Source organism: Cryptomeria japonica, chromosome 8, assembly GCF_030272615.1.
Source record: "Cryptomeria japonica chromosome 8, Sugi_1.0, whole genome shotgun sequence".
Lineage (NCBI taxonomy): Eukaryota > Viridiplantae > Streptophyta > Pinopsida > Cupressales > Cupressaceae > Cryptomeria > Cryptomeria japonica.
This window is the reverse complement of record NC_081412.1, coordinates 108,461,729-108,478,639: the sequence shown is the minus strand read 5'-3', so window position 1 is coordinate 108,478,639 and position 16,911 is coordinate 108,461,729. Positions and strand designations below refer to the sequence as shown.

Genomic DNA, 16,911 nt, shown 5'->3' with positions numbered 1-16,911 from the left:
CCTGACTGTCTTCCTTCCTCAGGGTACTTTTGAGATGCTTCCCAACTCCCTTTGAGATAAGGTGTTATCAATAAAGTGGTCAGAGAGGACATAGACATATGAAATGCTAAGGCCACTTGGATCTCCTCCCCTTAGCCTTTTATCCTCGATGGGGTGTTTGATTGAAGCATTTTCTGTAGATTGTTAAGGGGAACATCTTGATCTTCACCAGGCAGATATAGTATCTAGAGACAAAGATGCTTCTTCAATCTATCAACATTTCCATTGACTGGCTTCCTTCATTTGGGTACTCTTTAGATACCTCCTGATGCCTTTCAAGATAAGGGTGTTGTCAATGCATTGGTTAGACGAGAATACGCACATATGATATAGGACACTTGGTTCTCTCCCACCCGCTAGTTCCAATGGGTTGTTTGATGTCAAGCATTTTCTATAGATTATGGCTGGCAACATCATCTGCACTGATTATATGCAATGCCATTTGATGGATGGCCTGAAGATTCCTCTGTGTCAGATGAGACTGAAAGGGTTCATGAGGTGATAAAGATTACCTCATTCCCCAAGGTGATAAGCTTTTGCCTCTGTTTCCTCAATGAAGTGGGGATAGCGTAACATTCAAGCTTAAAGTTTCCTACATGAGAAATGGAGACTATCTTATTAAGTTTGGAACAATCTTATGATAAAAAAACTAGATATTTAACTTTTATTGCTCATAATAGTTTTGAAGTCCTGTTGGAAAACAGATTTGTCACTTCAATTTCAATACTCCTTTGCCCACAAAAGTAACAAATCCAGCCAACAGTTGAGTCACTTGCAATAGTATTTGCGAGTGCTCTCTGCTTGTTTTACAAGGCGCAGCTACCTTCGAAAGATGTACAATGAATAAAATAGGATATGCTTTTAACCTGAAAGCAGAAAAGGCACTAACATCTACCCATAACCATGAATGTAGATGTGGAAGGTTGATTTAAAAACAAAGTGAATGAAGATAAATAAAACAAAGTTTAATTACCCACACCCACAAATAGTATGCAGGGAAAGAATGAACAACAAACCTTTTTTAACAAGTGAATCAATCTGAATTCAAAGTTTCAGAACTGAACACATACACAGTTTTGGAATACAGAATGAATACTGAAAAGTAATTATAATGACTCAAAGTTTATCAGTAATTAAAAGAGGACATTAACAAATACAAAGATTTGACAACATCTCCTTTATTTCTTCAATACTCAGAATATGGGTTCCCAGACTCCATATCCCTGTATGCCAATATCATGTAGAAAAAGGAAAGCCCGTTGCTCTCTTTCCTCACCCCCCCCCTCTACATTTCATTGTTCTGTTACATATTTAAAGAAACTTTTCTCTCTCTCCTTTCGGTTTCATAACCATTTCTTTTAAAGCTGTTATAAATTCTCTTCATCTTCCCATGAATATAGTGGGAGCTAGTTACTGTGTCCACAACAGATTCCATATATATAAGCTTTGACATCTTTCCTTTGACGATGAAGCATGAATGGCTCCAAAATTTGATGCAATCTGTGAATGATGATTACTTTCTTTCCCATTTCGAGGAAGACATCTTTAGACCTTTGAGTATACATCTTTTAAAAAGGACTTCGAGAACCAACCATTGAAGACTTTAAAATTATCAAAACATTAAGAAGTGACAAAAGTTCTTGCGGGTCATTCTGTAATGGAGTTTCCGTAAACAGCAACATCCTCTGACTCCGAAAACTATCCAGGTCATGTAATAATTGAGATTCTCTGTCTTTCATGTGATATGCCTCATCAGTGATGACATATTTCTAATATAATTTTGAAAGCTTGCACGGTCACGCATAACAAATTCATATGTAGTAACAAGCACATTGAACTTTATGCCAAGAACCTCAAGATAACGATGGCAGCAGACGACACGGCTCACTCTTTCAGTTGACAACAACATCAGTTGGCACAATAATGAGATGGGGCCCATAATCTCCCTTAAACTCCATAAGATATGCTATCAGAGCCATTAAACATTTCGATCGACAACAATATTCTTTGCAAACTGAAAGATATCCGCCGGCTATTTTTTAAATTTTTACACTGAATGTGTCGGCTAACATATCTGTGTTTTACCCCATGGTGAAAATAATTCCATTACACCATCACTGAGTGTACCCCGTGGATTTTGAATGAAGTGTCAGGAGTTTTGAGTTGGGGTGTTTTTTAGAACCAAACAAGAATGTTATCTCTGTCGGCCTTTGATGTTGGGGATAATGTGAACTATATCGGGCATTTGAGGAGTTCGTGAACAATACACATTGCTCGATAATACATAATATCGGGGAGTCAGGGATAACATAAACTTTGGAACTATATCGGGCATTTGAGGAGTTCGTGAACAATACACATTGCCTGATAAGATACAAGGTTAATGTTCTTTGTTGACCACACCTTTGAATTTTCATTGACTATATGGATGAATGGTCCTGAGTTTGGCATTTATGCAATTCTTGGTAATAATGATAGTCGATATGATTTTTCAGAGTACCAAAGGATGAGTACAAGAATTGATCAGGTTATGGGGCAAACACAGGGTCTAAAATTTGGAGTTGACCAATTTCAAAAATTAGGGTAACAAGTCCAGAGAAAGTCTTGTGAAAATAATAAAGTATAACAAATAATATATGATAAATGGATAATCTCTTACACATGGTTTGAACTTGATTCTTTTATCTAGATTGACAGGAATTTTAAGTCATTAATTAAATAAACAAAATTTGGAACCATGGCCACCATAAGCTTCAACACAGTTGGATAATTTATTAATTACAATTTACCTTTTCAACTATTACTGATATTGACAGTTGGCAGCACTTATCATCTTATGAGAGTGGACATTAGCCTTCTTTATTCCTTTACAGTCGAATATTTAATTGTTCTTTGTTGTATACTGGGTATAAAACCATAAACGTGGTCTGTGACTGGTTGGAATAAAAGAGGTTTTGTACAGGCCTTGACAGTTTTAGAATGTTTTGAGGCATCTATCTTATTAAATTTTTGTTAGCAGCTTGTAATATAAAGTTAAACTATTTTGGAAAATTACAAATTAGAATGTTCCAACTTTTATTATTGCAGTTCTTATACTTGATTTAATACTAAACAGATGTTCCTTCTAATATTGCAATTTACTGGATGAATGCATGCAAAGTAGAGTGAATAGACAAACATTAAATCAAACAATCAAAACCTTCAAATCCTACACATGCAAACCTCATGTGAAGTTTTTCTCGTTTGGGAATGTGGGTGCTAAATTCGCCAGCATAACAACTGCATTCCTTGGATAAAAAGCTTACAGAATTTGGATATATGAAAGAGTGCTTATGAAATGATGGATAATGGATCTGAGTTATAGATTTTCTTGAGAATCAGATGGATGATTGAAATTCAATCTTGGATCTCAAGTCTGATCCAAGATTAGAGGAGCTAATGGGGAGGGGCTTAGCATGAGGGAGTTGCACACTATTTTGATTTTTAATTTGAATAATTATTATTGTTCAATTCGAACTAATTGGCAAGATAATGAAATTGATTGATGAGTTTACTGCCTGCATGAAGTATTTATTGAGTACATGAGGAAATTAGGGGGTGTTGACTATTTGCATGGGTAAATGAAGTTGATTAGATTGGTGAGTGGCATTAGGAGTATGTCTTGAGTGAAGTGTATAGACTAGATAGTTAATTAGGTGAAGTTGATTTTAATAATTTAATAATTAATTAAATGAATTATAGGTGCATATTAGGTGGGAATTAATATTATTTAATTTATCAATGGATAATATGTGGATAAATAATAATAAAATTGATGAATAGTAGTAGCCCAATTTAATAAATAATTAGGACTTATTAAGTTATTCCATTAAATGATTAGGCACCAGGGTGACTAGGTGATAAATAGGTAATGAAGTAATGTGTACTGATGGACTATGAGGGGATGGTGATGATGATGAAGGTAACTTTATTTTAGTGCTTACACTAGATGTATTGAATACTCCCTAACGGATGAGCAAAATATTGTATGAAGGTAGAAACCAAGTGGCTATTGTTCTAGCTTGGGAAATGCATTTCATTGATCTTGTTTAATGCTCAGTGATAAATTACTTAAGAAGAAAATGATTGTGTGGTCTTGCTCTTGGTTATTGCCAAATTTACGTGCTTACATCTGACAGCAAGTTCTTTCTCTCTCAGACGAAGGTGTATCTGCCGAGATTGAGATAGAAAAGCCTGGTAGCGCAAATACAGGATGGAAAGATTGGAGGAACTACACATTTAACTCGATTAAATAAAATTAATGAATAATGTTAGCTCATTTTAATAAAATAATTAGGACTTATTAAGTTATTTCACGAAATGATTAGGCACTAGGGCCACTAGGTGATAAATGGGTAATGAAGTAATGTGTACTGATGGACTATGATGAGATGATGATGATGAAGGCAACTTTATTTTAGTGTTACACCTGATATGTTGAATAAAGCCTAATGGATGAGCAAAATTTTGTGTGAAGGTAGAAACCAAGCAGCTATTCTTCTATCTTGGGCAATGTGTTTCATTGATCTTGTTTAATTCTCAGTGATAAATTACTGTAGAAGAAAATGACTATGTGGCCTTGCTCTTGGTTATTGTCAATAGTGTGTGCTTACATCTGACAGCAAGTTCTTTCTTTCTCAGATCAAGGTGTATCTGCCAAGATTGAGATAGAGAAGCACAGTAGCACAAACACAGGATCGAAAGATTGGAGGAACTACACATTTAACTTGATTATTGACTTTTGTCTCATTGTGCTACCAGTGCTCTCTTTCTTAACAGTAAGTTCATTTAAAAATCTATTTCTGAAACCTAGCTGTTTTTGGTCAGATACTGCACTGTATGTTATTATTTAAAGAATCCAAAAGGAATCAAGTCTATATTTGCAGTATGTGTGACTGTTTGCAGATTCTGGCAGATTGGACATTTGTTCTTACTGTATGCCTGGTGCTTCTTGCATTATTTAGAATTTTCTGTACACGGTAATACTTTGCATTTAGATGAGGATTTGCTATCATTATGATTATTTAATAGACGTCTTATTGATTTTGTGGATACATAAAATATATATCTGTTTTCATTGCAACTGTTTAAGTTTTCATTGAGCATGGAAATGGACTCCTATCTCAAGTGCTTGCAATCTAACACATTTGTGGCCTTTTATTTAGGTTTTGGCCTCATTCTGGGATTTTATCCCAAACCAAGAGCGCGTCGACATCCTATTGGAAGCAAAGCCTATCGTCGTCTAGATTTATAATGGTACAGATACTAATGAATTTAATTCATGTATAATGGATATTATAGTGGCACTTTTCTTAATGTCAATGGTTAATGAGTGCAGATTTCAACTAACAAAATATTATTCATCTTTTTGAGAAAACAATAAGATGCTGTTGACAAGCTTGTCAATCTTGGCTGTGGACTTCAGAATATTCCCTAGAAGATATGCTAAGACTGAAACTTATGGTACAGGACTAGTGAGTATTTTCCTTCTATGCAAAATGAATAATTTTTTACGATTTATTTGTTTTCAGAAATATTGATGAGGCTGATATCATAAAAAAATTGTAAGATTTTGTCTCTCTTTGGTTTCAAATATCTGTGAATATCCAAGGTGTTCAAATTAGATGTTAATATCTACCCAGTCTAACATTCATATAGCGAACATGATTAAACTACTTAATTTCTGGTTACCAGAATGGCAAAATATATGATGGCCATAGAAAACATATTAGATGGAACTACATGGATGGTTATTTTTTTCTTTATCTAATACATGGGCAGTATAATTCTCTCTGTAGTTGGTGAAGTGTCCTTTGTCTTGTGGGGTTGTAGTTTTCTGCACCTCTTTTTCCACAAAACAAGAACCACTATGAAATATCCCATAGCAGTCTCCTATGGTATAGGTAAATTGTCCACCATACCAGTACCTTTGCAAGCTGGTATCTGTGTTTTTCCCATCTTGGTATGTCTAGCCATCCCCAGGAAAGCAGAGGGTACCTCAACCAAAAAAAGAAGAAGAACAACCAATAAAATCAAATAATGGGCGAGGGTGGCCACGAAGGCTGTCCTGCCTCTTTTCAATTTCTGAAAATCTAAATTATGTCTTGTTGTGCATTTGGAAAAGAGGAGAGAAAAAAGAACAAGAATTGAGGAAATCAGTGAGCCTGTTAGAGCATGGAGGGTGGTGTTGAAAGTGTTGTTCACCAAAAGTGATAACCCAAGTATACCTGCAATCCTTCTATGAAATGGCCAATTTCAGTCTATGAAACACATCAGGGCTTGGACAACATAACATAGGACCCTAATTGATCCTCCTGCACTTCAGGTTCTGCTAGACCTAGGGGGGAACACCCTTTGATGCTTTGAATACAACAATTACAAACACATAACTGCATCAACACTAAGCAGATAGATCATTTCACAAGCTCACCAAATCTAGAAACACATTACAGATTGGCTAGATCTGTATAAATCATAAATGAAAACAGAGCTTGGAATGAAAAGAACACAGCCCTACACATAAAGGGAAATAGATTTGTCTTTTAAAATGTTGATCTGAAACCATCCCCAAATCTGTCAAAGACCAGTGACTTGTTCATTGGGCAACAGAGTCACACACACAGAACTACAAAATGTTAATCACAGCTGCAAATTGGTTTTCCTTACAACATATCCCTGCACTAATACCTTGTACTAATGCATTACTCAATCCATTCATAAAATTATCAGATCTGGGACACATTCCATTGTTTATGACTGATTATAGAATTTAAACTCTTCATTGAAGAATGCCTACAAACAATCATACAATCTCCTTGAGATGACAAATTATAACCTCCTTGAGGATTCAATTCATAACAATTAAATGCATACACAAAGACAATATCATGGGAAATTACTCATGCCTGACACAAGTAAGACCTGCAACTAGAAAACAATCTATCATCCTGCAATACAGCCTCTATACCCTGAACAGATTCATAGAACTTTACAAGTTTGGGTCAAGAAATTCAGAATATGGAAGCCATGAAGACTGGAGTCCTTCTCACAAAATTCTGGAACTCTTATAAATGAGAAGAAATGGGAATAAGGAGAGGGAAGAAAATCAAATTTGCAACTGAAATTGCCAAATATCTCCTCTCTAATTGAATTTCACTCCCATGGAAACTGCTTCCAAAATATCCCATATTTGTCAAAATTAACTGCTTGACCGGATTCCTCATTCCGAAAGCTTTTCGGCGATATATAACACTTCATATTTTGGCCAAAATTGAGACCCTGGGCGAATTAATCCTCAACATGTGCACATCATTTAAATTTTTTGAATTTTAATATAGTTTAAACTATATCATTAACTGATTTTAAATTTGATTTTTGCTCCCATTTGGTCTTGACGCTTTGCCACATGGCGGGATCTGATTGGCTGATGGGGTTGACTGGACGCCACCTGGGATGACACCTCGTCACTTCGCCACGTGTCCGCTTGCTTGTCGTCCACCTAGGCGCCACGTCATCGCCACTGGACTGCCACCTCACCGGGGCCCGCCCGCTGGATCGCTGACTGGACCTGCCACTTGGCTTTCGCCATTTCGTGGCCTTTATTCGGCGTGCATCTTCACTCCGCGAAACCGTGCAGGCCGTCGATCTGCTCCAAACTTGCTCGACCTTTACCATGCATTTTCGCCATTTCGCGTTTCGCGGACCTTAACGAGCGAGCAACTTCCTTCGCGAAACAGCGCAGACCGTTTGATCTCTTGAAACATGCACGATCTTTACCTCTTTTTGCCATTTCGCAGGGTGTAACTCGCGTGCATCTTCGGCCCGCGAAATCTCGCGCTTCGTCGGATCCTCTGCAACCTGCTCATTGGTTAAGCCGGCCCTTCTCTGCAAAATTCGCCTGTTTGCCTCGAGAAGTGTGCCTGCGTGGGGTCCACCTAGTCGTCGCTCAGTCACCTCCTCCGTCACCTCGGGATCCGTGCCCGCACGTGGGCCCACCTTGGGCGCCCATAGGCACCGTCCGTCAAAAGCCCAAGTGGCTTTGACATTATAGATGTGTGTGGATTTGGTTATAAACACAAAAAAATACCACTTCCCAGTCAATGTGGGATAATGTGTTTAGCCTGGGATTGCGTTTTTAAAGCTTTCTCTGAGTGTTTTCATGGCTGGCAATGATGTTTTACTGAAAGATTTATTAATTCCCCCCTCTATTACCATTTTGAAGAACAGGGAGGATTGGTAGAAGGCGTGAGTTTTCAGATTTACACCTAATAGTGTGCATTGGCTGAAGCTTTCCTTACATTTTTCACTCAACACAGGGGCTGCTGCTTGCATTTGCTAGAGGTTATAACACCTTCTACTTGCCAATTGACAATGCTGAAAGCCACTAAAAATTGAATTGACTTTATACCTCACAGCAGGACATGGAGGACGTTGGCATTAAAATTGGAAGTCTGCGAACTTTTCTATTTGCCACTGCCCACAGTCAAAGACCATACAGGAGCTCACAGCAGAGAGGATTAAAACAATAGTCATAGTTTTTTTTTTAAAACTTGCCAAAATGCATTTGTTCAAGGACTCATTAAGTTTCCTTTACTTGCCACGGAGGGAGGAGAGCCATACACCATTAAATTGCAATGGCTGAAAGTTTGTTTTATAACTTTAACGCATTTCCCCATTTACCATGCTGCCTACTGCACATTGCCATGTTTCAGATGCCTTATGTTTTAAACACTTTGAAAACTTCCATATTCCTTCTCCACCATCCACGCAGGGGGTTAGATATTTGCATTAGTTTGGAGTGTTCTGTGCCTTCCTGTTGTGACCATTTCACACATCGCCCCATTGAAATGGGGACCCCCCTTTTTTTTGCTCGGTTTTGCCTGCTCTTCTCTCTGCTTTTAGGGTTTTGGGTTAGTGAGTGAGTCGTCTGGACTAGGGCTAAGCCTTAGGGTTTCCTTTTTTGATATTTTCAAGTCGCAGTCCAGTCAAATTTTGAAAGATTATTGAGCATCCTTGCGTGGATTGCAATTTTGAAATAGGATGAGTCTGTCAGGATGTCAGGTGTGTCTGTCTAGGTCCAGTCGGAATTTTTGAAAGCAAGATCAAATTTTACCTAAGTGTTAATGATGGAGTTGTGCAATCTTGTCCGGGTGAATTTTGACCAAATTTTGGAAAGTTTGATAATTGACCCCTGGCCTTGGAGATGACCTAATTACGCCTTGTGGAGTGACTGAAAGCCTAAATTCTTGATATTTTGGCTTATAGAAGCAAAATCGCTCCTATCCCTCTCCCAGGGACCAGGGCGAAATTGGTATTTTATGCATCTTGGTTATTGACTTGTTTCATTTGTCTTGTGCAGGGTCGCCAAGAGATGCAATCGAGCAAGAATTGAAGATTTGGAAGATTTTTTTGAGACTCAAAATGGCAAATTTTTTAAAGTTTAAGGCCAAATCGCTCCTGTCCCTCTCCCAGGGACCAGAGCGAAATAGCTTACTTAGGGCATTTTTGGCCTTACTTGATCAAATTGAAGTGTCAAGGATGCAATAAGGGATGAAATCAACATGGTGGAGCACTAAGACTTAGTCGTCTGCAATGAAAAGTTGAGATTTTGACCTTAAGGACAAAAATCGCTCCTATCCCTCACTGAAGGACCGAAGCTTGTTTCTCAAAGTTGCACTGTCCTTGCAAGGCCAAGACAATTTTTTGACTAGAAGAGATCAAGGAGGACACGTTTTGTCTATTGAATATAATTTGAAGTAATTTGCAAGCAAGGAAATATGCTAAAATGACAAAATCGCTCCTGTCCCTCACTGAAGGACCGGAGCTTGAACACCAAGTTTGCTTTATTCTTGCAAGATTAAGTGATTTTGCGATTTGGAAGAGATCAAGTAGAGTCCGTTTTGCCCGTTGAATATAACTTGGATGAACCACGAAGGAGAAAATCGACCTAAGGCACAAGTTCGCTCCTGTCCCTTTGTCAGGGACCAAGGCTAATTTTAAAGATAGCTCTTGTCCCTCTCCCAGGGACCAGAGCGATTTTCTCAAAGGACAAGTTTCGGACCAAGGAAAAGCGAATTTCAAGTTTGGGATGAAGGAAAGGTGACCCAACCAATCCGTTGAAGATAATCTTGAAGGTTGGAAAAACACGAATGAGCTTACAAATGAAAGTTCGCTCCTGTCCCTCAGTCAAGGACCAGGGCGAAATATGCATTATCTAGCATTCCCTTCCGAATTTGGTCGAGTCCAAGCCAAGATATGAAGTCAAAATGATGTTTGGAATGTCTCTAAGAGGAACGAAGTTGCAAAGGACCACTGAACTTGATGGAATTGCCTAAATCGCTCCTGTCCCTCTCCCAGGGACCAGAGCGAACTCTTCAAGTGTGCCTAATTTTGGAGTACTACTATCGTTTGCAAGACTTAAGAAGGAATAAGAAACAATGTTTTACGCCTTGAAGGCAATTGGAAGTTGATATGATCAAGGGTTCGCACAAAGAACAAAATGGTGCTCCTGTCCCTCAGTCAAGGACCAAAGCGATTTCAATAGAATCAACCATTTCCTTCAAAAGCTACGTCAAGGCAAGGTCATGCGGGATCCCAAATGTCTTTAGGAAGATGATGAACAAGGAGTTAACGTCAAAAATCAACAATTTTGTGCCATAAATGCAAGTTCGCTCCTGTCCTTCAGTCAAGGACCAGGGCGATTTCTATGAAATCCAACATCTCCCTCCAGAATCACGCCAAGGCAAGAATTTTGCAAAGTAAGGAATGCCTTTCGATGATGATAAACAAGGAATTGACCCCAAGGCTCGACAATTTTGAGCTCAAATATAAAGTTCGCTCCTGTCCCTCATTCAAGGATCAGGGCGAAAATCTCCAAAAATCAAGTTTGCTTTGCAAAGGACGAGATTGGCATGCGTAGAACAAACAAGGATGATCATTGCCTACCTTGCAAGTTGATTTGGCAATTTAAAAAGCAAGGACCAAGGAGGAAAAGCAAAAATCGCTCCTGTCCCTCACCAAGGGACCAGGGCGAAAATGGTCTAGGAGGCATTCATTTCAAAAAATTGAATCGATCAAGCTCCAAGTTACGAATGAAGATCCTAGTTTGGACGTAAAGGAAGTGACTTTGAGCGTAAAAATCAATCCAAGTTGGCTAAGGCGCTCCTGTCCCTCTCCCAGGGACCAGAGCGATGTGGTTAGTATCCCAAATATCTCTCATGTTTTGGCGCCAATAAATTTTGAAATACATTAAATGCTAAAATTCGATAAAAACTTTGAATTATTTGATTAAAATGGCATTTAAAAAATAGCGCATAAGGCATTTAATAATTGATTGGGCCTTTTAAAAAATCGAAATTATTAAATACAAAGGCATTTAAATTAATTAATTATTAAATTAAATAAAAAAGGGAGAGTGCTTGGGTTATATTTCCATATTTTTATAAAAGTCGGCCTCCATTTTATTTAAAATTTATTTATTATTTGCCTTATTTCCAAAAGTCGGCCTATGTGCAATTAAGGAGGTGAGCGCCTATATAAGAGGGGTACTTTCAAGCATTTTAAACCATCATTCAATCATTGTTGCATGCGAATTTGGAAGAGCAATAGAGGGAGCGAAATTTCCATCCAAGGAGGAGTGCGAACTTTGTTTTTGGTTAGAGGTGGAGCGAATTTTCCCTTCAAGGCATTGAAGACCCCAAAGGTGGTGAAGTTGATAAAGGAGGCGCATTTGCTAGGAGAAGCTCACGTTGAAGACTCCAATCTCCATTTTTGCCTAGGCGAATTTCCTAATTTTGCATCTTTTTAGAGTTAATTCTCAAGAAAGGTATGGCAAGATCCCCCTTGTCCAAATTTTGAATTTTGAATCGTCCTAGCCTCCATTTTGAATTTTGAATTTTGAATCTTGAATTCCAAAATTGCATCGTTATATTTAGGAAATGATAATTCAAGGATTTATCATGAAGTTTCCTAAAATCAATCTTTAATTTTAATCTATATTTCTATATTTCAAAATCTATTACTCATTATGAAATGTTGTGTAGGTGTCACGATGGCGACCCCGAAGGCAGGAGCATCCACCAGTCGTCTAGCCGTCATGAAGGAAGATCAAAAGAACGAAAAATTGGAGACCAAGATCGTGTCGAAGTGGAGCAACATTGGAGATACCAACTTGGGAAACTTCAGTACGAAGAAGTTTCGAGAGGTCCCTTACATTGGCAAGCCATCACCTGTCGCAAGGAGAATAATTGAAAGTGGCATTATCAAGGCGGCCGGCTTCCCTCCAGCAATCCAGTGCCATGAGTTGATGATCGAGTGTGCTCGCCATTATGATCCACAGTCCAGATCGATCGTGTCCAAGGAAGGAAACACTTTGGCTTACCTTTCAGAGGAGGCTATAAGTGAGGCTTTCCATCTTCCGGAGCACAGAGATATGATTTATAAAAGCTTAGAAGGAGCCAGGTCCATGTACGAAGATGATCCAGACACTTGCTTAAGCATCATCAACAAGAATTGGTTACTCAAGAGTCGTCCTCGCCTGAGCAAGATTCTGAACACACCACATAGGATCGACTTCCAGGAGGAGTACAGAGATTTGATAACATTACTCAACCGAGTTACAGGAGCTCCTCAAGCCTTCTATTTTGAGAAGTTGATGTTCTACTTCATCCAAGTGATAGTTCAAGGAAAAGGAACAATTCATTGGGCTAGAATGATTAGCCATTGCTTGGACGTACAGTTAAGAAGATTGAAGGCCACCAAGTCTTTCCACATGAGTTCATATATCATATACGCCTTGATCAGGAGTTTTGAATATGCAGGACTACCTCACAGAGGAGTGATCGGAAGGGGACCCGGGGAAGTCAGAGTTTGTGATTCCTATGTTCATTTGCACCATCCTCCAAGAAGCAACTACAAGTTAGTCAATGATACCTTCACAATGAACATCACTAGGACATTGCAAGGCGGGGTTCACAATCGGCTATCTCAAGATGCACAAGAACTTGTAAAGAGGTACGGTGCTTGGTTTATCCAATTCCAGAAGTTTACATATATTAGAGTTCATGGATGTCCTTCACCTCCCTACATGTTGCCAAGATATCCGACAGACAGAATAGTGTTACTTGAGGTAACTAGACAGTTGGCAGCTTATGCGAAGGCATTCAGACACAGGCATGGAAATGGAGTTCCTGTGCCAATCATACTAGGAAATTCAGTTGAGGTATGTCCTAATGCTCTAGCCATGGATGATGCAGAAAAGGAGTTGGCCTTATATTCGTTTTCATTCTTTGCTTTGAGAGAGAGTTTTGATCCTTATGGGTATATAGAGGAGACAGTCGGAAGAAAATACAAGCATGAGTTTCAGATAGAAGACTTTATGATGAATCTCTCAGATGATCTTGAAGTGAAAAGAAAGATGCATTCCAGATTGCCTTTAGACTTCATCGGGAAATGCAAAATTTACAGAGTGGCCGACCAAGCTCAGGACAGTGGCAGACATCTCCAATCATCTTATGACCGAGAAAGCAAAGCAGTGAGGCTAGATTGGAATGAACTTGAAATTTTGGATCTAGATGTTTTGATGGCTCCAATTTTGTCTTGTACTCGCAGATGGGTTGATGTGCAACATCAAAAGTTGAGAGAGCAGGGCATATCTATGACTTTTACTTTGGAGGAAAGGCCAGGAGAAGGAGGAGCAAGTGTAAGCGAAGGAAATCTTAATACCAGAAGCACAAGCGAAGGCAACCTTCGAAGCGCAAGTGAAGGCAATCCCCATCCTAGAGGCTCAAAGAGAAAAGAGAATCCTCCAAGAAGAAGCAAGAGGCCAATCGAGACCGTTCATCTGGCACATCTTCTCGACAAGAGAAGAGGACACTTGAAATGGAGGAATCTATGGAATCAATGGTACAGAACGATAAACAAGAAGAAGGACAGGCACCTCAACGTTCATCAAGTCGATCTCTCCATGTCAATGAGCTACATGAAGACAAGAATGATGACGAAGCGACATCTCCTCTCAGAGAAGAAGAAACATTGCCTAAGGAGATACAGGTTAGAGAAACAAGATCTGCCATTCCAGATTGGTTAAAGGAGAGACTGACAAGGGTGATTGTGATTGAGGACGAAGATAACGTGATTGATTTAGAGAGCCTTGTCGGGAATTCTCAGGAAGTGACAGAAAAGAGGAAGGCCACTAAGATGTCTAAGATGATCAGAGATGAGACAAGATCCAGGAAATTGCAGAGAGCTACACCAGCAGTGGACAAGTATGAAGGTGAGATCCTCGCAGAAGAATATGATGTAGAAACATTTGAGCTTGGTCCACTCACAGTCGAGCAGACATTGGATGAGGCCACTGATTCATTTGAGGCACTTAAGGACAAGCTTAGAGAAGAAATGGAAAAGAATAGAAAGCTTGAGCGAGAGGTCAGTGCTTGGAGAGGCTACTTTAGCCATCTCAATCAGCCTTTGAGGCGTCAGGATCCAGCAGTATCTTCTACGCAGGCACTTCCCCTTGAGTCAGTTGGTGAGGCAGAGAGAGTCAGGAGTTTGGTCCAGCTTATGAGCTCTTGGATTGACAAATCCCATACAGTTGCTATTGAATTTGCAACAAGAATGATGCAAACCATTCATCGAGCTATCCAGGTTCTTGAGATCATCCACAACTTAATGATAACGGTAGCCACCTTTGCTCATACTAAAGATGTTATCATTCCTGTCCTGCAAGTAATCAGACAAACATCGAGGAAGGTCCTAGCACAAGAAAAGATAGTGGATGGAGGACCTCATAGTTTACTCCAATGGTCAACTTTACTCCAGATGAAAGAAGTTCTTTTTGAGGACATCAGTAACAAATGCAATCAAGTTGAAGAGATTATCCATCCGATCCAGGACAAGGTGTTTGAAGTGTTATGTACTATTCTTGGCAGGAGGATTGCAGTTGAGAGAGATGTGGATTTGCAGGAATTAGAAGAAAGAGTCAAGGTCATCTTTTGCAAAGATGAAAATGTTATTATAGATGAGCAACGGGATCAGATGTTTGCTACCATGCTCCTGATTGAGGAAATCAAAGAACTTGAACCTGGATGGGACACTGCTCTTCTCAAGGCTTTCGATCAGGTCATCCACTTGGAGGAACGAATGAAGAATCTTCCCGAGATTCCAATTGCTGAGATTGAGGGAATCGTGTCTAGATTCACTGCATATGCTAAGAAAGAGCATTGGAAGGGAAATAAGATTCTAGAAGAAAGGTTGTTATAGATGATGTGGCACCTTAATTGTCATTGGTCTATGTCTCCTAGATTTTTGTGCCAAATTTAATATTTGGCTATGCATTTAATATTGTTCAATAAAAAGGGGACTATTTGTAATAAACCCTAATTAGGGTTTAGGTGTCATAATCTTGGCCATTGATCTTCTTTTGATCTGGACCGTTCATTGTAATTGAGGATGCTATATATACCCTCATTCATTTTCATTTTGATATATAGATAGATATAGAGATAGAGTTAAGAGAGAGCAATAAGAAATAGTTAGAGTTTTTTGAGAAGCAAGTATTTTGTAGCAAGATTGAGCTTTGAAGAAGGAATTTCAAACAATTGTTGTTCATGATGGCTTTGAGATCAATAAAATATTGAAGTTATGGTGTTTTATTGCAATTCTTGTGGTTATCTTCATGGTTGTTTACTTTCTTGAATCATCCTCAGTCAAAGTAGTATTTAGATTTGAAGGACTAAGTGTTGGGCTTGATCTTTGGTGAGATTCGTACTCCAAACCACTAGCTTCTTACTGATTGTAAGGACGCCTTGTGTGGTCGACTGGAAATATTTGGATTGCATAAACCTTCATTCATCATTCAGTCATTGATATGTACCTTCATGGTAGTACCTATGATTCTTGATGATTTGAAAAATCATTACTCACCTTAGAAGATCGCATCAGTTTCAGTAAAGTTGTAATTCTTTGGCGATACTGAAGTTGGTAGAACCTTGCCAAGTCTAGCCTACATTGAGTTGTTCTTAGGATTAGATTAGAATTTATCTCTTGCAAGCCCTACCCTTTTGATCTTTTTGAGAACTTGTTAGTTTAGAGAAATCTTGTTCCTGCAGCTCGGATTGACGTAAGGCCCCTTGATGAAACAACAATCACAACGACCACTGGTGCTTATCCACACGTACAGACCCTACATAAAAGAACATTGGAGTCGCCCTGATTGATCCTTTTTTGCGACATCTTCAGCAATCAGAGACTTTATTCAAGAGAGGATAAGGTACCCTTGGGTATTTTATTCTGTGTATGATTGTGTACAAAATACACGTCAACACTTCCTCAAGACACAACGCAAGAGGAGGCATTGCTGGCATTGCACTTTACTTATAATTTCATATGCCTTTCAGCACCTTGACCACGCAAGAGGAGAGAAAATGGGTTGCAGCCACCAACAAATATGGAAAATGAGTTGCAGATTACCACTCCACAACGCAGGGAGGAAAAACATGACATTTACTGTTTCAAAATGCCCCTTTCACCAATCACGTGGGAGGTGAAGCTGATGCTAGCAATTTGCCATTTGAATTTCAACTTTCCACACCATGCCACGTTGCCATTGCTTGAGGTTTTTATTGCTGCTGCCAGAAGGAGACCACGTGAGGGAGGATGTAATGTCCCCATTTTGCGAGCATCAGAGTTTGTAAGAATTAGCCTATCATTTGACCCTCGTAGGCTAATAATTATTGATAGAGGGCCTCGTGTGGCAGTTACTTGGTGATTAGAGACATTACTCTTCAGCTGGATTCAGGTTTTGGCCTTTGCATAGGTTTTTTGACTCAGTTCCAC

At 39.1% G+C, this 16,911-nt stretch overlaps 1 protein-coding gene across 1 annotated transcript in view; it reads left to right on the top strand.

Moving 5' to 3' along the window:
- The window catches only part of LOC131062441 (uncharacterized protein At4g17910), a 182,536-nt gene that overhangs the window by 13,739 nt on the left and 151,886 nt on the right, over positions 1 to 16,911 (top strand). Inside the window, exons 4-7 of the mRNA XM_057996107.2 lie at positions 4,720 to 4,856; positions 4,984 to 5,057; positions 5,244 to 5,334; positions 5,463 to 5,552. Coding sequence (XP_057852090.2) covers positions 4,720 to 4,856; positions 4,984 to 5,057; positions 5,244 to 5,334; positions 5,463 to 5,552 — 392 coding nt within the window. The remainder of the gene's footprint in view (positions 1 to 4,719; positions 4,857 to 4,983; positions 5,058 to 5,243; positions 5,335 to 5,462; positions 5,553 to 16,911) is intronic.